Source organism: Drosophila ananassae, chromosome XR (genome assembly GCF_017639315.1).
Source record: "Drosophila ananassae strain 14024-0371.13 chromosome XR, ASM1763931v2, whole genome shotgun sequence".
Taxonomy (NCBI): Eukaryota; Metazoa; Arthropoda; class Insecta; order Diptera; family Drosophilidae; genus Drosophila; species Drosophila ananassae.
In genome coordinates this window covers 10040458-10064625 of record NC_057932.1, presented here as the reverse complement: position 1 = coordinate 10064625, position 24168 = coordinate 10040458, and the positions used below count along the sequence as shown (strand labels likewise).

The window sequence follows — 24168 nt, the reverse complement described above, 5'->3', positions numbered from 1 at the left end:
CTACAAGTAGTGCGTCAATATTATATAGAACACGAATTAATTATGGAAAACACTTTAATAACAAAATACGAGATAAGAATAAGAAAAAGAATTTTCGACACATAGGACGCTTGATGCACTCACGCATAGGCACTAATATTAGTCTAGGCAGCTGTTACGCGCTACGTGTATCGCCATAGCAGCGCATGCGCCTGGCGATACCTTACTCTCATTCACTCTCTCTCTCTCTCGCACTCTATCTTTCTCTTTTCCTCTTCTCCTTCCGAGTTGCGTTAAGCGTTCAACGCTATTCCCCCTCCACTGGAGCGTTAAACGTTTAACGCACAGATTGCTGGCTACATTATTGTTGTCTACTTTTTGTTAGTCCAATAATTTATTTTATCCTAGGCTAAGTTATTTTCAAAGTGTATTTTTTAATATTTTGTAATAGCCGGGGGTCTATAGGAAGTTAGGATTGAGAGGAAGGAACCTAAAGGAACCCTGTCTAGATTTCTAAAATCCTTATTTTTCTGCTACCACGTAGAAAGCGCTTACAGCGGTTCCCGAAGACAGCAGGGACCCTACACTTTCTTTTTCAGCTTAACTTTCTTTCCTTTCTGACCTCTGCCTGGAAATTCCCCAAATATCGTCACTAGGACTCTAAAAATTTATCTTTATTAATTAACAAAGGTCAATCCTGGGGAGAGGAGCAAGAACATCACCTCAGTAGCTGACGAGCCCAAGCCGGGATCACTCGCGTGCGCCCTCTTCCCAGTCCCAACACCCAGCCTGTATGGATTTTTAATTACGTTTTATTTTTTGTCATCTGGCAAGATTCCTTTATCTGTGCATTTGTAACCCACAAAATTTGCATTTATCTGGATGTAGTTTAAGATTATATTTCCTGCATTTGTTAAAAACATCGGTTATGTTTTTAAGCATATGATTTTCGGAACAACCAATAACTAATAAATCATCCATATAAAAGAAATGCTTGTAAGCCTTCAGTCCCGAAAATGCTATGGTCATCATCCTCTGGAAAGAGTTGGATGAGGAATTTTTAGACAAAATAACCGGTTGCTAGTCGTAGGCGCCATTGTTTGTTGAAAAGAACGTTATATTTCTTGAATTTCCGTCAAGCTCTATTTGATAAAATCCCGACATTAGGTCAAGGTATGAAAAATATATTTCTCTGCCTAGTTGATCCAATATGTCATGTTAATTTGGCGATAGTCAATAACTAAACTCCATTTTTTCTGTTCGCTGTTTGGAAGGGATTAATAAAGAAGGGGAATATTCTGAGACAGACGTCTCTACTTCATAAGGATCGGCCGAGCTACATCCTATAGCTGTCATACAACGATCGGAATTGGCACCTTGCTATTTTTATAGATGCTTGGGGCTGTATCCATCATTTTTATTAGAAAATTGATTTGATGGTGAAATTCTGAAAAGGATCGGCCAACTATATATGTTCCGATGTACATATATAAATTAAAAAGATTTTTTTAATATTCTTTTAAAAAAAGAAATTAATCTTTTTTACGTTTTGTTTATTTGAGTATCGGATTGGAACTGATAATTATGACTCTTTTAATTAATAATTACACCTATCCGTTGCTCCATCGCTGCCGCGATCTCGGTCGCGGTTGCTGCTGCTGCTGGCATCCCTCGATGTCATTGGTAGCTGATGTTGTTGCTGTAGCTTAAGTCCATATCTTAATTGCTAATTGGTCAATGCAAGTGCATTGTGTTGTTCGATGGATGCACTTGCCGTTAAGTTCAGTGAGCTTTGCCAAATATTTGGATGTTTTCATTCTTTTGCTTTCCCACGATCGCAAGCATAATCAATGCTTACTCAGCGCACGTGTCTTTCGATCCGTGTGACCCTTATTGGTGCCACGGCATCATATTGCATCCGGTGCACGGTGCACTCAATGTTGTCAGTTGTTATCAAGAACTTATGTGCTTGGACTTAGCGTTTTATTAGTATTATCTAGTATTTGACATTTTTGGTGTTAACTCTTCCCCCCTTAAACGCGGGCGTCCTCGTTCGCAACGTAGAAGAGAACAGGGTTAAGGTTCTTTCCGTCCAAAGACACTATTCCGTTGAAGTCGTTCAGCATCAGTGTTCCTGGTAGTAATTCCTCAAAATAAGGCACATGTTCACTGTTGATTGCCTTGCATTCCGGTGGTCTTAGGTTTAATAGAGCGCTCACGCAAGTGTCGTTGCTTAAGTTAAGTTAAGTTTATCCTTAAAACAAATGGTTCTATCATTATGCGATTCACATGGTTTTGATATCGCAAATAGTTCCTTTTTACATTCTAACAAGTTTTCATATTTTTTGTCATATATTATATGGGCCTTTTTTACTGCTTTGACTAATAGGGTTTTACAGATTTCATTACTTATTATTGGGATACTTATGATATACAGAAGAGCTTTATTATTCGATGCAAGTTTGACTTTTGAAAATTCTAGTAATTCTTCCATATTAATAAACAAATTATTTTCTTTATTAAAAATTTGTTCTAAAATATTGGTTATATATATATATAATTATATTTTATATAATATATATCTATATTTTAATATTGGCTGTTTCTCTATGTCTTCTGTGGTGTTCGAAGTGGACTTTCTGAAAAGTACCTCAACTGGTTTTTCCTTTATTACTGAATAGATGGACCTATTGTATTCTTCGACTGATTTGAAAATTAGGTCTTCAAGTGTCATACTCCCGTTGTCTTTTTTAATGCATCTCATGATTTCCAAAAGTGTTGAATGGAATCGTTCTACCTGACCATTACTGGTTGAAGCGTATGGGGCTGTTGTATGGACTGATATTTTAAGGTGATCTTCTAAAAGGTATCGAATCGCCGCAGAGTTTAAGGCGCGTTCGTTGTCCATTACTACCCACTTGGGCATGCCGAATGCTATCAGCATTTCTCTTGAAGGCACTTTAATGTCCTCGGAGGCCCTTGAGTTTAGTATCTTGATTTGGGCGTATTTTGAGAACTTGTCGAGACCAGTTAGAATATTATTTTTTTCTGTAATATAAATGTCTATGTGGATGATTTCTCCTAGGTACTTAGGGATGGGAGTTGGTTGGATTGCCCCCTTCGGTGGGTGTCTATCGTATTTGGATTCTCTACATGTTTGACAGGATTGGACTATTGCCTGAATTTTCTTTTGAGCTTGTGGGAAGAAGTATTTTTTAAGAATTTGTATTTTATTTTCGTTTGCGTCTCTGTGGGCCCTTTTGTGTTCTAATGTAATGATCTGATTCTGGGTTGTTTCTGATGGTACATCTTCAACTTGATTACTAGTAAACCTAACTTTGTAAGACTTGAAGTGCGTAGGATAAATAGTTTGAATTTTTCCCATTATTTCTTCTGAAGTGTAGATACCATTGATAATTCTGGAATCTAATCGGGCTCGGAGTATATTAATGATTTCCTGTTCTGTGTAAGAAATCGTTTTTATTATATGGCGATGAAAAGTTGGAAATGGAATTTCGAAGTTATACGCATCAGTGTTTTCTTTTAATAAGAAAATTTGGTTTTTAAATGCGTCGATCGGGGCTTCTACTGAGAATATTAGATTATGTGAGGAACTTTCGTCGCTGTGGATTGTAGAGTCTGAATGGATTGAATTAACTTCTGGTCGGGCTCTGGATAGGGCGTCTGCTACTACGTTAGCTACACCGGGCTTGTATTTAATTTCTGGGCTGTATTCGCCGATAATGTCCCTCCAGCGTTTTAGCTTGGCATTGTGATTATTTGCACTATTTGAAAAGGTCAGAGGTTGGTGGTCTGTATAATTGTCACTTTCGAATATCCGTACAGATAATGTCTTAAGCTTTGGAGAGCCCATACGATGGCTAACATTTCCCTTTCGTTCGTTGCGTAATTTTCTTCGGTTTTCGAGAGGGTACGGGATATTAATGTTATTGGTCTATGGTTCTGTTCTCGGCTCCTATGGCAAAATTTGATACGTCTGTGGTCAGTTGGAATTCCTTCGTGAAGTCTGGGTACGCTAATGTTACATCCCTAGATATAAGTGTGTTTTAAAGTTTTTCGAATACATCCGTTGCTTCTTTGTCTAGGTTGATAGCTATTCTGCTTGACTTTTATTTGGATACGCGTCTTTCTTCTCCCCTTAGGAGAGCAGTTAAAGGTTTGGCTATCTTTGCATAATCTTTAATAAATCTCCTATAATAGCTTGTAATTCCTAAAAATGATCGAAGTTCCTTCAGTGTTTTAGGTATTGGGAAGTTTTTTATTGTCTTGATTTTTTCGATGTTGGTTTTAACCCCCTCTTCTGAAATCGTGTATACTAGAAAATCGACTTCTTTTTTGAAAAAGTGGCATTTGTCGATTTGTGTCCTCATATTGGCTTTTTGTAATGTTAGAAACACTTTGTTCAAGTTTTCAGCATGATCGTTTTCTGTTTTGCTGAAAATGATGATGTCATCAACGTACACATAACAGATTTTCCCTACGTGTTCTCGCAAAATGTCATCTAAAGCTCTTTGAAATATGGCTGGTGAATATTTTAATCCAAATGGTAATCTGGTAAATTCGTATTTGCCTCCAATCACTGCGAATGCAGTTTTTTCCATGTCTGAATCTTTAAGTGGTATTTGATGAAATCCACTTTTTAAGTCTAGTACTGAGAAGAATCTGTTGTTTCCTAATTGTGCGATTATTTCGCCTATTTCAGGAATGGGGTACCGATCGAATATTGTTACCTCATTGAGCTTTCTATAATCAATAACTAGCCTGTATTTTTGTTTTTCATTAGTGTCGGTTTTTTTCGGGACTACCCAAACTGGTGCATTATAGGGTGACCGTGAGGGTCTAATAACGCCATCCTGCAGCATTTCTTGAATTTGTTGTTCTACTTATTGTCTAAGTGATGCGGAGGAAGTTCTAATTTCAAGTTCTAGTTTCACCTACAACTCTGGTAGTGTAAGTTAGTTTAGTTTCAGGATCGGCGAAAAGGTTTTTATGGGTGTCGGTAAATTTTTTAATTATTTCTCTTTGAGTTTCTGTCATATGTTCGTCTGTTGGTCTGATCTTGTTTACGGCTTGTGCCTCTAATTGATGGGCTTTAATTTTCCTATTATTTTCCAACAGCAGAATATCATTTATTGCCCCTAGTTTTTTATAGTGTCGTTACCTAGAATTCCATGGAAGGTTTTCAGTGTATCTAATAAAAAGAATTTTAGTGGGGTATCAGATATGTTGGGAAGTTTAACTATTGTATGTTGTTTTATTTCATTACTCCCTCCTACTGAAATTACTGTAAAGTTGTTACTATTGGGTTTAGGCTTGGTACTAGTTTTGCTTGAATGTAAATTTGAGCCAGTGTCAATTAAGAATTTCAGAGTTTTGCCGTTCCCGATAGTTACCTTAAAATAGGGTAAGGAGAAACGGTTTATTCTAAAAAATATAATTCTGATATATCAATGGATTCCAGTTGTTCGGATTCCGCTTGCCATGCAGCTTCTTCATCCACCTCGTTTATTCCATTCTCTTCCGATGACTGAAAATATTCTTGTTCCTCATCTACGTCTGGTTGTATATTGAACTGGCGATGCATTTTATTAGCATTTGAACATTTGTGATGCTCAGGGGTCGTTTCCCTACAAAATTGTTGTCCTGAGGTCTATTCATATAGTTAACGTGGCGTGAACGAATAGACTGGTCTACGTCCATGGGTGTTGGCTTTGGTTGGGGTCTGGGAGGTGGGTTGGAGTTAAAGAAAGCTTCCGCTCCTGGTTGATTTGTCTGAGTTTGGTTGAGTGGGTTAGGTCTATGGAGACTTATATGCTCCAAATAAATATTACCACGTTGGTTAATAACTATTAATATTTATTAAAGATAACTGCATGAATAGTGTGGATACAAAGGTTTGGTTGAATGTATATGTTGCCAATATTAAGATGATTTCTTGAAGAGTGAAGCTTCTTGTAGCAAGTAGTCTTTTAGTATGCCCAAAGGGATTTTAGATACCATGGCGAAGAAGTATTTATTCGTTGCTATTTTAAATTGTATAGGTTGACTCGCCACAGTACTCCCCCCTAAACTTCATGGTGAAAAGCGAGCAGGGAGTCTAATTGTACGCCGGGGTCTTGGAGGTGAGGTTGTTTCCGGTGACTCTCCAAGAGCCTGTAGATCTGGTCCTTTATTTGGTGGTTCTAGCGTTGAGCTTTTGTCTATTGGGTGTTGCATTATTACGAAGGCGGGCTTGAGGCGGTCCACTGATACTTTGATTGCACGTCCAGCGACGGATAGGGTGAAGTGTTTGTCGTTCCTTTCGTTGACTTCAAATGGACCGTCGTATGGAGGTTGAAGTGAAGTGCGTACGGCATCATTTCTTAGGAATACATGTGAGGTGGTTTCCAATTCCTTAAATATAAATGGTTTGGAGGTGTCATGATGAGCTGTTTGTGCTGGACGGATCTCTTGCATGACTTTTTCCAATTCTTTGGCATATTCCGTTTTGGATTGTATTTTGTTTGATTGGTGGAAAAACTCTCCCGGCAACCTGAGCGTAGTTCCGTATACTAGCTGTGCGGGTGTTGCTTGAATGTCCGGTTTGTAAGCTGTGCGAAGTCCTAAAAGAAATATTGGTAGTTTCTGTGGCAAATTCGCCTGGTTTTTGCACATGATGGCAGCTTTTAGTGTTCGATGCCAGCGTTCGATGATTCCGGGTGATTTTTGATCTTTGGCAAGGAATGCAGTGTTTTACGAACTCGGAGATTTCTTTGTGCATGGTGGGCCAAACGGATCGTTGTTTTAAAATTTTTATAGTTGCCTTAACTCCACCGTGTGCAATGTTGTATAGCTTCTCAATGATTTTTTTCTAAGCGGCTGTGGTATGAAAGGCCGTTCGCTAAAAGTAGATACATCGCAAATTAGTGAGTGATGTGTATGAGGAATATTTACTGCTTTTAACTGAAGCGAGCTGGTGTTGGAATTGAATAGTTTTTGGAGTTCTGGGCAGCGTAATTGCGCATCGCTTATTTCATTAAAATTAATGCAATTTTCTCCGATGGCTTCGATGCGGGAAAGCGTATCTGCGGTTGTATTTTCGTCTCCTGCTACGTGTGTTATAGATGTGGTGAATTTTCCTATGAAATCCAATTGGCGAAGTTGCCGCGGGGATGCTTTTTCGGGTTTTTGATCGAAGGCGTATACTAAGGGTTTTTGGTCTGCACGGATGTTAAAAACCCTGCCTTCCAGCATGTGGCGGAAAGGTTTTATTCCGAGGTAAATTGCTAGGAGTTCCCGATCGTATGTGGTGTTTCTGAGAGCTTAATGCTGAAGAATCCCATTGGTTGGTATTCCGAGTTGATGAATTGATGGAGAACCGCTCCCACTGCTATGTTGCTCGCGTCTGTGCTTAACGAAAGGTTTGCGTTCGGTGCAGGATGTGCCAATAGTGCAGCTTGTGCTAAAGAATTTTTGCAACTGTTGAATTTGTCGATTGTTTCTGTTGTCCAGTTGATTGGGGTGGAATCGTTTTTCTTATTACCTGGTATAAGCTGCACCATTGGAGCTTGATGTTGAATAGCATTGGGGAGGAATCGTCTATAAAAGTTGATCATTGCGAGGAATCTTCGTAATTCTTTGGCCACCTTGGGTAAGGGGAAATTTGTAATGGCTTTTACCTTGGTTTGTAGAGGTTTAATACCCTGATGGTTAATTTTATGGCCTAAGAACTCAATTGATTCTTTTCCGAAACTACATTTGCTGGGGTTTATCGTGAGATTGTACTCTTGCAGTTTCTCGAAAACTTGGCGCAGATGGATATGACGTTGTATGTTGGCCCATGCGACGGCTATATCGTAGACGTAAACAAAGACAAAGTCCAAATCTCTGAATGCTGTATGCATATAGCGTTGAAATGTTTGAGCTGCGTTACACAGTCCAAATGTCATGTGTGTGAATTCAAACAGACCGAATGGAGTTGTTATGGCCGTTTTAGGGATGTCTTTAGGTTCGATTGGGATTTGATTGTATGCGCGGTTGAGATCGATCTTGGAGAAAATAGTTTTTCCATAGAACACGTGTGTGTCATCTTGTATGTGTGGTAGCGGATACCGGTCCGGTATGGTTTGCGCATTGAGGGCGCGGTAGTCACCGCATGGTCTCCATTCACCAGTAGGTTTTCGTACCAGGTGAAGCATATGGGCTTATAAAAGGTCTGCATACTCCCATGTCCATTAAATATTGGAACTCGTTCTTTGCTGCTCGGAGTTTCTCTGGGGTCAGTCTTCGTGGTCGCGCGAAGGGTGGTGCTCCTTTGCTACGCAACGCTAGTCGTTGACGATGGACGATGTGGGATTGTGTTGAATTGTGTGATGTCTTTGAATTCCTCCAACAGTTGAGCGAATGCGTTGGATGTATTGAATGTTTTAATAATTGATGAATTTTGATGTGTGTGCATACCACAGCATGTCAAGCGTGTTTTGGCATCAACTAACTTAGCCTCCTTGATGTTGACAAGGAGGTTGTAGTGGTGTAGAAAATCGGATCCAATGATTGGAGTATTGGTATCAGGAATAACAAAGTTTCAAGTGTAAGGACGACGTAGTCCTAGGTCCAGTGTCAAGCGGATGGTGCCGTATGTTTTTATTTCTGTGCCGTTCGCTGCAAAAAGTGTATGGCGATTGGCGTTTTGTATATTCTTGTGAATAGTACTGGATGGAATGATCGAAACGTTGGCTCCTGTATCGACTAAAAATTTTCTACCAGATTGGGCGTCTGGTACGAAAAGTCGGTTGCAGTAAGAAATTCTGTGAACATCGATTTGAAATGCTTGATGATAAGAAGAGGCGAAATTACTTAATCCGTCAAGGCTACCTCCTGATCCTCTGACGGTTGCATTTAATTTTTTTGGTCGTCCTCGTTGAACGCTGTAAAGGAGCATGGTTGGCTGCAACGCTGTGCATCTCTGCCGTACTTCTTGTGGTACCAACACAGTTGTTAGGACGATCTATCGTTAGAAAGTGCATTGTTGCGGTAATAATTTTGGGGTCGCTGATTATTTCTGCCACGCGTTTGATTGTGATTTAGTAACTCTGCTGCAGAGCCTTGTCGTTATCGTCGAGTCGTTTAGTCAGCGCTATGATGCGTTCTTCTTGATGAGACTGCTGTTGTTTGTTTTTTGAAAAAGCATATACGTGGTCAGCCGCATCGTCGTTTAAGGAATCCATAACTGCATCGGCTGCTTTTGCAAGTTGTGAGAGTTTGGTCTGCGGTGAGCTTCCTATCATGCCGACAATCACGGGAGGAGGCAAACGTTTGATCCAGTAGCGTCGTACGACTAATTCGTCGCAGGTTGCCTTGGTTTGCTGCAGTTGGCAGAGTAAGTGGCTTGGGCGGCTGTCGCCGAGCTGCATTCCAGTTGCAAGTCTGTCCAAACGTACCATTTCCGAGTCAGTAAACTTTGAAAGGATCGCTTCCTTTAAGGTGGAATAAGGGGCTGTTTCGGGTGGATTGTTCACAAGATCGTGTACTTGTTCCAGGTATTTGGGGTCTGCGTAGGCGATGACTGCAGCGAACTTTTCTTGTTCTTTTCGTGCACCAAGTCCTTGTAGTGCAAACCAACTTTCTAATTTCGTGAAGAACATTTCTATGTTTGTGATTGATTGTAAATTTGGGAACGGCATCTTTCCAAATACGGATTGGATCATGGCTGTGCTAGTGAATTGTGCAGCGTCTTGAGCGTCAGCGAAGTCTTCGTTTTCGGCCATGTTGTGAAATACTTGTGTGTATGTACTCAAGACTTTGATGTGATTTGGAAATTGTTCTAGTTGGCGAGGGTCACCAATTATGGAGACTTATATGCTCCAAATAAATATAACCACGTTGGTTAATAACTATTAATATTTATTAAAGATAACTGCATGAATAGTGTGGATACAAAGGTTTGGTTGAATGTATATGTTGCCAATATTAGGATGATTTCTTAAAGAGTGAAGCTTCTTGTAGCGAATAGTCTTTTGGTATGCCCAAAGGGATTTTAGATACCATGGCGAAGAAGTATTTATTCGTTGCTATTTTAAATTGTGTCGGTTGACTCGCCACAGGTGGGTTTGGTGTTGTTTCAAATATCCTTGGTGGGATTGCAGGTTTTTTTACTTGGCTTGGGTAATAGTACAGATTTGGTTGAAAATTTGTTTTGGTCATTCGGGGTAGGGCTTGAGGCGGATACCCTCTAATGGGTACTAAGTTATCTCTTCTGGGGTATATGTTTTTTGGTGTTTGACCATTCCTAGTGTTCTGATTCTCTATTAGGTTGCAAAGATGTTATGCATGTCCTAAGTCGTGGGGCTCTTTAATAGCCAAAAGTTGGGAAAGATTGCCGTTCAGGCCTCTTACAAATGTATCCAGTGCTTTCTCTCTATACAGTGCTGTTAGGGCCTGTATAGTTTCCTGAGATGCTTCGAGATTCCCTATTTGGTTCAAAATCAGAGAAAGTTGTTGGTATACGGCTTGATAGAATTGACCCTTTTTTACTGTCATAAATTTTTAAAACACTTTCTACACTTTTCTTCCAAGACGAATATTCGGTCTTGTTTCCGGAAAAATCTCAAAGCGTCCGCACTATGTCCGGTAATTTATCTAACTCGGCAATATTGTGGGCTAGTTCCCTTTTAATTATTTGTTCTGAAAAGATTAAAAAGTCCTTGTTTGAATTAATGATTTGCTTTACTAACCCAGCTAGGTTCTCTTGAAGTATGTCCCTAATTTTCTCTTCAATGTATTTTCCGTCAGTAGTTTCGAACTCGTCCTTAAAGAGGACGAAGGTCCTGCAAGATTCCCCATCCTATCTACCAAGTCCTATTCAGTCATTTTAATGAGGTTTTTAATGGATGATCGTTAATGGTCTTATGAGGGTTAGTTGATCGGATGTCAAACGAATTATATTTAATTTTTTCTAAAAATTCTAGTTTAAATCTTCGTAAGGTTTCAATTGGAACATATGTTATTTATTTGTGTGATTTGATTGGGATTTCCTTAAACTTATTTTTTATATCCTTTTCAATATTATACTTTTAATTTATTTTTATTTTATTTCTTGATGAGGTTTTCCTCTTATTTTCGATTTGAACTATTAATTTTTTGTTCGTCTTTATTTTACTCAAGGTTTCTTATGAATTTTTCTGGTTTCAAATATTTCTTAACTAGCTTACATTAAAATCATTTCGGCGTGCTATCGTGACGATTGGTGCGGCTGATTCCTTTTTGTCCCACGCAGCAACGATTCCTCCTGTGTGTGGGTCTACTACGGAGCCTCCTCTATACCTGGATAACGTTCCCTCTGATCGGGTACTGAAGGGATCACGGCGATAAAAATTGGAGCTTGGTTTTTCCGCTAGGTACAATTCGTTTAGGAATGCGTTGTAACGTTTGTTTTTTAACGGCACTTTTGCACTTCCGAATCGCGGTGTTTGGCGTTTTCTTAATTAATTGAAGATATAGCCGAACGTCGGGATTTTTTTACCGATCTGAACGAGATTCGGAACTTGTATCCTTTCGCGGTTTTTTACCAGGTCCCTGCTCGGGCGCCAGTTAACAAGATTGTTTTAATATTCGTTTAAAAAAAGAAATTAATCTTTTTTACGTTTTGTTTATTTAAGTATCGGATTGGAACAGACAATTATAATTCTTTTAATTAATAATTACACCTATGCGTTGCTCCATCGCTGCCGCGATCTCGGTCGCGGTTGCTGCTGCTGCTGGCATCCCTCGATGTCATTGGTAACTGATGTTGTTGCTGTAGCTTAAGTCCATATCTTCATTGCTAATTGGTCAATGCAAGTGCATTGTGTTGTTGGTGGATGCACTTGCCGTTAAGTTCAGTGAGCTTTGCCAAATATTTTGGTGTTTTCTTTCTTTTGCTTTCCCACGATCGCAAGCATAATCAATGCTTACTCAGCGCACGTGTCTTTCGATCCGTGTGACCCTTATTGGTGCAATAATAATATAGTAATCTGTGCGTAACTGAATCTCGTGGTAAACTGTTGAAAATCCAGATAAAGTTTTCTTTGCAGCTGTTAATCTTGCTGTCATCACCCCGATCAGCAACATGACCGGGACCATCATAGAAGCAACCCCGATCAGCAACATGACCGGGACCATCATAGAAGCAACTGATCGGATATCAATAAAATCCTCCGAGTAGACCCTCATCACATTTTTTGACCCCAGTCAGTTGGCATGAAAAATCGAGACAGTCAAGCAGGGTACACAAGGTAGGCCCAAAAGTGTACGAAGCCTGCCAACGATCATCCACACTTTAAGGGAGGTATCAAAAACCCAGAACGCCGACCAGTTAATGCACCATCAACGGCAAACACCCGGAGTACTGGACATCGTTGGAAATAACGCAAATGGTTTCTTCGGAGTGCTGGATGATCAATATGCAAAACGGATCGAGAAAATCGTTAATAAACTAAGGGTCGAAGAAGGCATAACTCATAAAATAGTGGAGAACCAAACATCAATCCTGGATACCACCATCAACATTATGAGAAGGACAATAATCGAAACTCAAAAAAAGATGAAGGAATTAGAAGCTAGCCTGTCCAAGGTAGGAAGTTACGCTTCAAGTCGTTATCTTCCACACGCAGTCCTACAATTGGTCGTCGTGGGAAGCCACATTCGTCGAGTCCAAATGTTGGCAGTGTAGCGTGTAATGGTCTTCTGCGCTGTTTAGGAAGGATTCGTACTTGCAAGGGCACGCTATAGAGTCCGGCTCTAGCTCGTCGGCTTTGGGGATGGAGATCTGCTTCGTACAAATCCTAACACTGCCACATTTAATATCAAATAAAGTCCAGAATTGAGCGTGCTGGCGACAAGATAGATAGCTAGATACTAAACCGGAAGAACGGACGAATTAATTCGACGCGGAAGAGATAGAGTTAGAAAGAGAGAGAGAGGAGAGAAGTAGAAAGTTTGCGATGCCATAGATGTAAATAGGCTCGCGTACTGCCCACCCTACCTTTGGTCACAGTCCGATAAAGCATTGCTTTAGTGACCCCTTTGAACACCCTACAACCGTGGAGTCATCAGCTCAGTTCAAACAGGAGGTATTCAATTCATTATAAAACAGATTTAATTCAAATTAAAACTAATACAAATTTGGCTAAGGCTAAAGAGGCGTTTGACATTATTTCTAAACGGTTGCTTACCTAAAACAAATCCTAATTATACGAGAGGGAACCTTATATGTAAGATTTATAAAAAATGTAAACTAATATGTAAATGTTTAAAGAAATAGGGGTATATATGTAATATAATAAAAGTTGGTATGAGTAAATATCATTTTTTTGAAAGTAATAAAATAAATTTCAAATAAAGGTATTAAAAAAATGATAATATTTAAAATTCATTCGAATGGGTATTCGTTAGTCATCAATTAAATCATTTAAATGAAATTCGTGCTCTTGTTATTTTTGTTTGTGTTAAGATGAAGGGTGAATGCATTAAATTATAGAATTAAAATTCAGTGGGACTCGAAAAATTTTTTTTCAGTGTATATGTAAAAAGGTAAATAAACCACTCACTGTAAATCCATCGGCGAAAGATCGATCTCTGCTTTGGGTTGCTGTAAATGAGGGTAATGAGGGCTTTGTACACCGTAGAATTTTAAAACAAACTTATTTCCGCACGAGGATTAAAATTAAACGATTTAAAAATAAACTGATAACCATTTTTGTTCGCGAAAGTTTAAAAAATAAATATTATCTTCATATTTTCCGTTTTCTTCACTTCATTCCGTTTTCTTCACTTCACTAAAAGTCTGTAATTAATTTAAATTTAAACTTAAAATTAAAACTATTGAACAAAGAAAATAAAGTTTAAAACAGTTTTATACTCGTGATTTGGGGGAATGAAATGTAGATGAGAAAAAGAAAAGAAAATGATCGCCACGAGTTTGGAGCTGGGCGGCTGGGCTAGCGGTTTTAATAATTTCTCTTTTGCTCCTTATTCCATGGCTGGTGGGGTCAACGGCCTTTCGTTTAACGGGTCTTGATTTCGTTGGGTTTGCAAATTCCCTTATTCCATCCCTGCAGTTAGTTTTCCGGCTACTGGGTGTTAATTTTCCGCCGCCACTGTATTATTAGACGAAGATGATGATGATGGGGAGCGGGATGAGGTTCACGGACTAACCATCGAGGTTTAGCCGCTGCTGATCTGGGAGCCTCCACCAGGAGGGCTCCCGGGGTGCTTTGATGTGGACCGCCTGAATCTTTAAAACGGCCACAATAAGTACCCTGGAGGTATTAGAAACCATTGTTGTGTTCAGACGAAGGCTCCCCAGATTTGTCGTCGTGTTGTCGTAAGTATTTAACTACATCAGTTGGGTTTAGGTTGTTTAGTATAACTTTATTTAATGTTTGCTAGTTATTCGGAGCAGCTGTTGTTGCCGCTCCGAGCTCATGGGAGTTTCTGATTTTACAATTATACTTATGAGTTAAAGGAAGTCTAAAGTCTCGTAGCTGCGCTGCCCAAAGCGGCAGCGGAGAGACGTTTATGTATTTCTTAAATATTTATATATTTATATTATATTATTTATATATATTTATGTTATGTTCGCTTAGGCGGAGGTATGTGGACATGCATAAGGTCCACTCGTGTTACGTATATGCGGACATATTCACTTTTCGGCGTGCAGCAAAGGCACAGCGGGCGATTCATATTTCGGTGCACTTAGGTTTATGACCGAGACCTTGGACAACATAAACACTGCGACAAAGTGTTACAGTGTGTACCTTTTAAGTACTCTTGGTACAGTGGGTGGTCGATATATATAATATATATATATTATATATATATATATATTATATATATATATAATATTAATAGTGCATATATGTGCATATTACATCTCCCTCCTTTTGAAAAATAACGTAATATAATGAAGTTATTTTCTAACATAGATTGTACAAAATTTAATAAATGATTTTAAAAAATATTTTATCTAATATTGTTATATTATCCCTATCTCCTATTTGTTCTACCTTATAGGGGCCTGTATATTTAAAATCTAGCTTATGTCCAGTTTCATTTTTTAATAAGACTTTGTCTCCTATTTTCAACTCAAAATCTAAAATAGTTTTGTCGTAAATAATTTGTTGTTTTATTTTATGAGATTCTAGCATTAGTCTGGCTCTCTTAAATGCCTGTTCTAATCTGAATTTTGATTCCTTAGCATAATCTTCTATATTATAAAGAGGTTTTATGTTTTCTATGCTATTAAAATGCTTAGGTAAATTTGAAGTTTTACCAAAAACTAGCTCGTATGGACAATAGTCATGTGCCATCGAGGGGGTCGTATTGAAGCAATAGACGAAGTATTGTAGCCATACATCCCAATCCGTTTTGTCAACTGAGATGTATGAACGAATGTACTCATTGAGTGTTCTGTGGCTTCGCTCCACGGTACCTACAGTTTGGTGATGATGTGCAGTAGAAGTTATGTTTTCAATATTTAAATTTTTACATAGACCTTCAATAATTGAATTTTTATATTCCGTTCCCATGTCCGTAATGAACGTCTTCATTGGACCGTACTTTAGAATAAAATCTTCAAATATAGCTTTTGCTACCGTATTTGCACTTTTATTTGGTATTGGTATCGCTACCAGGTATTTGGTTAAATCGCATATGAGTGTTACTGCATACTCGTTTCCATTGTTTGACTTTGGTAGTGGACCAACCGTATCCACAATTACTCTATCGAAAGCTCTTTGTGGAGTTTCAGTTATAGTTAATGGGGTCTTAGTGTGTTTAGTTGTTTTTGACTTTTGGCATTTAAGACATTTCTTTATGTACTCTTTTATGTATTTGGACATATTTTTCCAGTAATAGTGCCTCTGGACCTTGGCCAAGGTTTTAGTAATGCCTGTATGACCACCTTGTATTGGATCATCGTGAAATGTAGACAATATAGCTTCTTTTTCTTTATTATTTTTTATTACGGTCACCGGGTTGAGTAGCGCTACTCTTAATGATTTCAATGTATAATTGCCCATATTTTTAAAATTATCAATTTAAACATGTTCAAAGATATTTTCCCACGGTGCCACCTTAAGTTGGCTGATTTTGTGCATACCGGCTTGCTTTTCAAGCCTTTGAAAGAATTGACCTAAGTCAAGGGTTCCATTAGTATACAAATCGCTAACATTATATCTTGCAGTAATTTTCCTTCCGTGCTTAAATAAACACATATTGTCATTTACATGCAAGGTCACTACTTTACGTACTTCATCATTATTAATGACTTCATATACGTTGGGCTTTGAAGCTTTTTCTATGGATTGCTTATGCAATTCTATTTTTTCTTTTCCTGTGCAGGATTTTTGTCTACTTTGGTTTCTGGTAGTGACTTTCAGAATTTTAATATTTAAATGTATGTTTTTCAATCTGTGATTGTTATTCTAGACAGCGCATCGGCTACATAATTATCTTTACCCTTTAGATACTCTACTGTAAAATTATATTCCTCTAATTCAAGTCTCATTCGTGTTAGTTTGGAACTGGGATTTATTATTGAAAATAAATAGGTAAGTGCTCTGTGTGTAGTGAAGTGTCTACCATAAATATATGGTCTGAAGTATGTTATTGCCCAATGAATAGCTGCTAATTCTTGTTCTGTAGTGCTCTTGTTGCTCTCACCTTTAGTAAAGGATCTTGATGCGTATGCAACTGGAAGCTGTAATCCATTTTAATTTTGAGTTAGGACTGCTCCACAAGCGTATTTGCTAGCATCTATAATTATTCAAAATTCTTTGCTAAAATCTGGATATTGCAACAGAGTTGGGTTTATTAATGCTGATTTTAGATGTTCGAAAGCGTTTTGACATTCTGTTGTCCATTCGAATTTTACATTTTGCCTACATAATCTTGTTATGTGACGGGAGTATTCTGCAAAATTCTTTATGAAACGTCTGTAATAATTGAAAAATGCAACGAATCTTCTAGCGCTGTCCACATCATGTGGGACTGGGTAATTTTGAATGACGTCGTATTTTTTGTCGTCGGGCAAGATTCCTTTATTTGTGCATTTATGTCCTAGGAAGGTGACTTCATGCATGAAAAATGAACATTTTTCGGGATGTAACTTTAGGTTGTGTTTCCTACATTTCTCGAAAACATCAGTTAGGTTCTTGAGCATGTGGTTTTCGGAACAACCTATGACTATTAAGTCATCCATGTAAAGAAATGCTTGGGAAGGCTCCAATCCAGAGAAAGCTATAGTCATCATTCTTTGAAAGGAGTTTGGTGCTATTTTTAAACCGAATGGTAATCGCATGAAACGATATGAACCATTGTTCGTTGAAAAGGATGTTATATCTCGTGATTTTTTTTCGAGTTCAATTTGGTGAAAACCGGACATTAAGTCGAGACATGAGAAATACTTAGCTCTACCTAGTTGATCTAAAAGGTCATCGATTCTAGGGAGTGGAGAATTATCAGATAAGAGTTTTTTATTAAATTGACGATAATCAATTACTAATCGCCCTTTTTTATTTTCTGAATTTGGGAGTGACTTTTTTGGTACTAGCAAAAGTGGGCTATTATAAGGTGATGGAGGGTTCTACTATTTTATCATTAATGAGTTTTTAGACTTGTTTTTGAATTTCGTCTTGTTGACTGTTGACTTGTTGAGGATTTCTGTAATTTTTTGTATATACGGGTTTATCATCACTTAATCTCAGTTTTTGTTTATAGAAGTTATTTGTAGTGATCGCTTCGGTTTCTAGTCCGAATACATCACTATACTGGGTGCATAATTTTGTAAGTTGATCATTGAATTGAGGTGGGAAGTTTTTTGTAAGTTGGGATAAGACAGTTTTTTTACGGTTTTCGGGGTCTGTTTTTACTACATCGTAATTTGAAAGTGGTTCATGATGAATATTTTTAATATCAACTACCTGATCTATATTTGTGGTATTTAGTAGTCTTACATATGCATTCTGGACTGTTGCTATGGTATTTGCTATATAGATACCTTTATGAATCTCTTGATTCGGAATCAATACACTACGTTCTTCGGAATTTATCTTAATTTTTCGGATGACTTGGGATCTTGCTGGCAGAATTAGGGAGTTGTTACCAGAACTGTATGTTATCGGAACATAAATTGGATATTTGAGATTATTTGGTCTAATTATAAGCCAGTCTTCAGAAGGCTTGAAGTCCAATTGACAATTGTACCTTTTGATAAAATCCCATCCCATCACAAGGAATAGCGAATTGCACATTTACTATATGGAAATCATGTGGGATGATGTATTTAGAAGTCTGAATTTCAATAGAAGTTATGCCTTTTGATTTGGTAACCTCTTGGCTTATACCCTGTATGTTTATGATATGATCATCTTGAATGTTTTGAAAATTATCAGAATTTTCCTTTAATATGGAAATTTCTGCACCTGTATCTAGTAGAAAAATTAATTCTTTTCCTGTTGCTGCGTTTATGAAACTAACGAATGTACTTTGACTGAGATTTATAGTGTGAATCTTGTTATTTTTTACTGACGTGTATCTAAAGGTGTTTGGGAGTTTTCCGAATTCGTTTGGGCTATCCTTATATTGTTATTTTGGTTGTTATTATTATTATTATTATTATTATTATTGTTTCCCCCACGGCTATTTCCGCCGCGGTTGTTTCCACCACGGTTATTTCCGCCGCGGTTGTTGTTTGTGTAATAACTGTTATTTTGGTTACTGTTATTTCTGTAGTAGCCATTGTTTTGATTATAACCGTTATTCTGGTAATATCTGGTATTATTATAATTACCTCGATTATTACCTCTACCGCGATAATTGTTTCTGAGATTATTACCGCGATAATTATTTCCTCGTTGGGTGTACAATATTGAATTGGCATTACCTGTCATTTCAGTACTGCATTGTATGTACTTTGTGACGGCTTCATTCATAGTTATGAAAGTGCCTGCTTCCAATATTGTTTTGAGGCGGCCATGCTCACAGTTTTTAACCATTGTGGTTATGGCCTCCTTGGTACTGAATTTGTCAGCGTGTTCGGCCGATAGGCCTTCGTCAATGTACGAAGCTTCTAGGAGCTTTCTTAGGTTGTCTATTTCCGTCGTGAATTTTTCTGCAGTTTTGCCTTTCTGGGTTGTTTTCGCCATTTTGGCTTTAATTATGTCAGAGGTTTCTCCGACTATAGTGTCTTGTAGTTTTCTGATTATTGCTTCTATTGTTGTTTCATTTTGGACTCTGTATAAAGTTGATCCAATTATTTTGGATTTAATTACTTCTACAGCCAAATTCTCGAATGTGCCTTTCGTTAGGTTAACTAACCTCAAAGCTGTTATAAATCTTTGAAGGTGTAACCTTTGCCCGTTAAATTCAGGGATGGCATTCGATTTTTCTCTAATGTATGCCCTTTGGGCAATGCTCTCGTCAGCCATTGTGGTTGGTTTTAATTCTACAATGCTGTCGTTAAATTCAGAGTCGGACAAGTCCTGGTCTGATAATTCAGATTGAATAAGGACTGCCGGAACCGTAAGGTTGTTAATATCGCTTTCTTCTATTTCTTGTTGGTCAATAACTTCTTTTGATTCTGGTTCGTCGCCAGCTTCAATTGTTATTGAAGTATTTAGAATAGTAGGTATTGAAATATCGAGCTTGAACCTTTCTTTAACAGAGGTTAGATTAGATCTTAGTCTGATCAAAAATTTTGATACTCGAGACCAGTGATCCGGATTTAACTTTTCTCTGTGTTCATATATTAATATTCGAGCTTCATTAAAGCATTTAACTAATATTTCTACGTGTTTATTGACCGTTGTTTTTTGTATCGGTCTATTTTGTGTTAGTGACTTATGAGATTTGTCAAATTCTGCTTTAATGCTTGATAGTTCCTTCGATAATTCATTCCATTCCATTATATCATGGGTGTGGATTATCTTTTTGAAACCATCATAACAATCGTTCTACCTAAAAGTAGATGCTCGTCTATTCTTGATTTCACTAGCACACCCGGGATTGTTGTTAATACTATTCCTTTTTGGGTTGCAGTGCAGTGAAACAATGGTGAAACATGGCAGTTAAATGTTTCTATATAAAGTATTTCTAGCTCATACACACTAACTGGGGTTGTCGATACTAACTGCCTGATCCTTTCTTTGAAATAGGGGTCCTTTTCATATGTTTTTTCTATGGCTCTCTGAGTACTCATACTTGAATTATTTTCTTTTAAACTTTCTTTATTTTATTTATTTTTTTTTTATTTTATTTTCATTGTACGTAAAGATAGGATTATTCATGAACATATGAAATCGTTTTTTTTGTATATATCATAGGTGCATTCTTAATATATCAGCATTTGGCATGAAGCGTTTTTATTATTTTTTTTTTTAAATGTATAAAAATAAATTTGTATTTTTCCTTTATTTTTTTTTTATATTTTGTCCAGATCGATAGCCTGGCTTTTATTAATCGCTCTTTTTGCTATACATTTATTATGAAAAATGTATGCTTTATACAACATGAATGCAATCAAAATAAATACAATAATTGATAAAAGGATATTTGTCAATTCGGTGTTCGTAGTGCTGGACTCAATTTTATTTATTACATAAGCTGTGGAGTCCACTTGTTTTACATCTACTAAACCCATTTTGGGTATTTTCTCTAGAATTGGTATATAAATTTTTTTTTAAATTGTATGATTTAATTTATTATTTATTTGCCATTCAATTTGGCTCATTTAAAGACTTGTCTTATTTGGCTATATGCATATTGCGTTTATTTATATTTTTTTTTTTTATAAAACCTGCCTATAATTTTTTTTTTAAATATATATAAGTTGTTTTTCTTGGTTGTTCATTATTTTTTTTTTTTTTTGTACATAAAAACCTGCCTATTTTTTGTATGGTTTTCAGGCCACACGCTAATCGGGCAACTTTAATGTCGCTCAATTTTACAAATGATTCTTTATACTAAAAAAAAATATGTATCGCAGTGCAATACAAAAAAAATATGCAACGCAGTGCATGGAGAAAAAAAAATATTGCGCTCTTGGTAGCGCTGTCGGTTCACTGATCCGGGCTTAGCTTGGAGCGCTAAGCGGGGCCGGTGCTGGCTGCACAGGCTTTCCTTCTTAGTTGGTTGTTGGGGCACCGGTGCTGGCACAGGTTTCCTCGCAGAACGGTGATTCCAGGGGTCCTCTGCAGTCATTGGGGCATTTTCTCTTTAATTTCGGTAATTCCTGTTTCGGTGGTGGATTAAGTATTATCTTGTCTTTGCATATATTGGTTATTGCAGTGTAGGTGGATGTGTGAGTGGCTGTGGTTTTATTATTTCTTTGCGTTAATAGGTTTTTTATGTGTTCAACTTCTGCGTGTATTTTCACCGAGTTGTTCCACTCTAATTTACTTCCGCTATTTAGTAGCTTCAGTAATTCAGCATTTCTGGCTTTCAAACGTTTAACCACGCCACTACGTTTAGCACACATCACACTCTACTTACTGCGATATTCTGTTTTTTTTTTTTGATTTAGATCGTAGGAATTCCATTTAAGAGTGGCTGCTGCTGTGTGTGTTATTTTTTTCCCGTTGATGTTTTTTTTTCTCCAGTTGTTGATCCTAGTTGTTGATTTGATGTCCAGTTGTTGAGTTGTTAATCCTTCTGCGTTGGGGATCCTTCGATGTCCTTTAGGGTCCTGTCACGGTCGCCATGTTGTGTTCAGACGAAGGCTCCCCAGATTTGTCGTCGTGTTGTCGTAAGTATTTAACTACATCAGTTGGGTTTAGGTTGTTTAGTATAACTTCATTTAATGTTTGCTAGTTATTCGGAGCAGCTGTTGTTGCCGCTCCGAGCTCATGGGAGTTTCTGATTTTACAATTATACTTATGAGTTAAAGGAAGTCTAAAGTCTCGTAGCTGCGCTGCCCAAAGCGGCAGCGGAGAGACGTTTATGTATTTCTTAAATATTTATATATTTATATTATATTATTTATATATATTTATGTTATGTTCGCTTAGGCGGAGGTATGTGGACATGTATAAGGTCCACTCGTGTTACGTATATGCGGACATATGCACTTTTCGGCGTGCAGCAAAGGCACAGCGGGCGATTCATATTTCGGTGCACTTAGGTTTATGACCGAGACCTTGGACAACATAAACACTGCGACAAAGTGTTACAGTGTGTACCCTTTAAGTACTCTTGGTACAGTGGGTGGTCGATATAAATATATAATATTAATAGTGCCTATATGTGCATATTACACCATATTTTATATTCACCTGATAAATTTTGATAAGGCCGCAACGAGGTCGCGCTTTTATAAAGCCGCGAAACAAAAAACAAAACCACAAACACAGGCTTAGGCTGCCCTTATCACCGTTGCAAATCTAGATAAGCGTATGCATGTAAACACAATAAAAACATACGCATGATCTGCGACTTACTTGGTATTTGGGGATAACAAAAAAAAAAATAACCACTTTGCACTTGCGCTGATCTTGCGCTGATAAAATTTACACTCGCAGAGAGAGATATTATTAGGCGTCTGCACTTGGTGGGGGTTTGATAGAAAAAGACCGAGCATGGAACAACCATTATTTAGTTTACCGGAAATGCAGAACAGCTGATATTGCAGCTTTCCTAAGCCTCCCTGCTGCAGCTGACTCCGCTTAGCAATTGGGCAACTCCCAAAGTAAAAGCTTTACTTTAACTTTCGGTTATAAAAAACCAATTTACAAAGCCGATATGTATATCGTTTGTATTTGTTTACAATTTTAGTTTTTTTATTTATTATATTTTTTTTTTTTTGAAAAATGACTCTTCAGTCGCCGCTACAAAGCCCCCCCGAAACATTCAGGCTAGGGTATTCTATTCCTGGTACCCTAGACTGATACCGACTGAAGAGGCGCTATTGTTTTATGTCCTTCGCGTGATAAGTGCCTATCAATTTCCCTTGCAAATCCTCTAGTTCGTAATACACGCTTCCCAGTTTCTTTCGAACCCTACACTTAACAAAGGACGGTCCAAATTTAACGTTGTAGCCAGACTGGAAACAGCTCTGCCTAAAATTTCTCCGATACACTTCTTGTCCTTCCTTAAAAGTCACGTTTCGAGACCGCAAATTGTAACTCTTCTCGTTCTCGTCGTGCTTTCTCTGCATTAGGCGACTCGCATTTTCTCGTGAAACTTCCAAAGAATCCTGACGGTCTAACTTCAGCGCTCGATCGTCTAATAAATTTAACTTTCTTAACAAAGAATACGTGGTCCCGGAAGTGATCATGTGTTGCCCGAACACCATATAGTAAGGCGAGGTCCCTAAACTTGAATGCGTTGCTGATCTCAACGAATAACATATCTTACTTAAATTTTCGTCCCAATCCCTCTGATCAGGCCGTATGTATGCTCTTATTGCCGATATCACCGATCGATTTACGCGTTCGGAAGCGTTGGCTTGGGGAGAATGTACCGCGGTAAAGGTGTGAGTTACGTGATACTGTTCCATTAATTTGTCAAACGCATGGGAACGAAACTGAGAGCCATTGTCGGACACTACGGTTTCTGGCACTCCATACGTTAAGAACAATTCTTCTTCCAAATATTTAACCACAGTACTTGTGTCAATTTTCCTCACAGGTTTCAGAAAAACGTATTTGGAAAAATGATCCAAGACAATAAAAATACCTACATGGCCGCTTCTCGATCTAGGATAAGGCCCGAGAAAATCCATAAATAACCGTTGGAAAAATCGATGGCTTTCTGGAGCTTTCCCTAAGGGCGGTCGTAAAATGCAATTTAATGGCTTCGTGGTCCTGCATACCTCGCACGCATTCACATAAGCCTTTACATCTGGCACTAGCCCAGGCCAAAAATAGTAACGCCTAACTCTTTCGATGGTCTTATGGATGCCCCCATGAGACGACAAGGGACTATCGTGTGCTTTCGCTAGTATTTCGGGAACTAACTCCTTTGGAACCCAAAGTTTCCACGCGAATTCGTCGTGCATGCATCCCCTGTTAGGTGTTCGGCCTTACGATAAACGAAACCTTCGCCAGTCTTAAGGTCAGGAAAATTAGTTTCGTCCGCCTTCACTTTATTCACTAAGTCTGTGTATTCCCCCGATCTAAAATGCTCCGAGCTCAAATCCAAAAGTAGTCCGTCTCG

At 38.0% G+C, this 24168-nt stretch overlaps 1 protein-coding gene across 1 annotated transcript; it reads right to left on the bottom strand.

The window, feature by feature from the left end:
• Window positions 1-9062: 9062 nt before the first annotated feature.
• LOC123257672 lies at window positions 9063-9746 on the bottom strand. The gene has a single exon (XM_044717495.1). The coding sequence runs from the start codon at window positions 9744-9746 to the stop codon at window positions 9063-9065; it is 684 nt and encodes a 227-aa protein (XP_044573430.1).
• Window positions 9747-24168: the final 14422 nt, after the last annotated feature.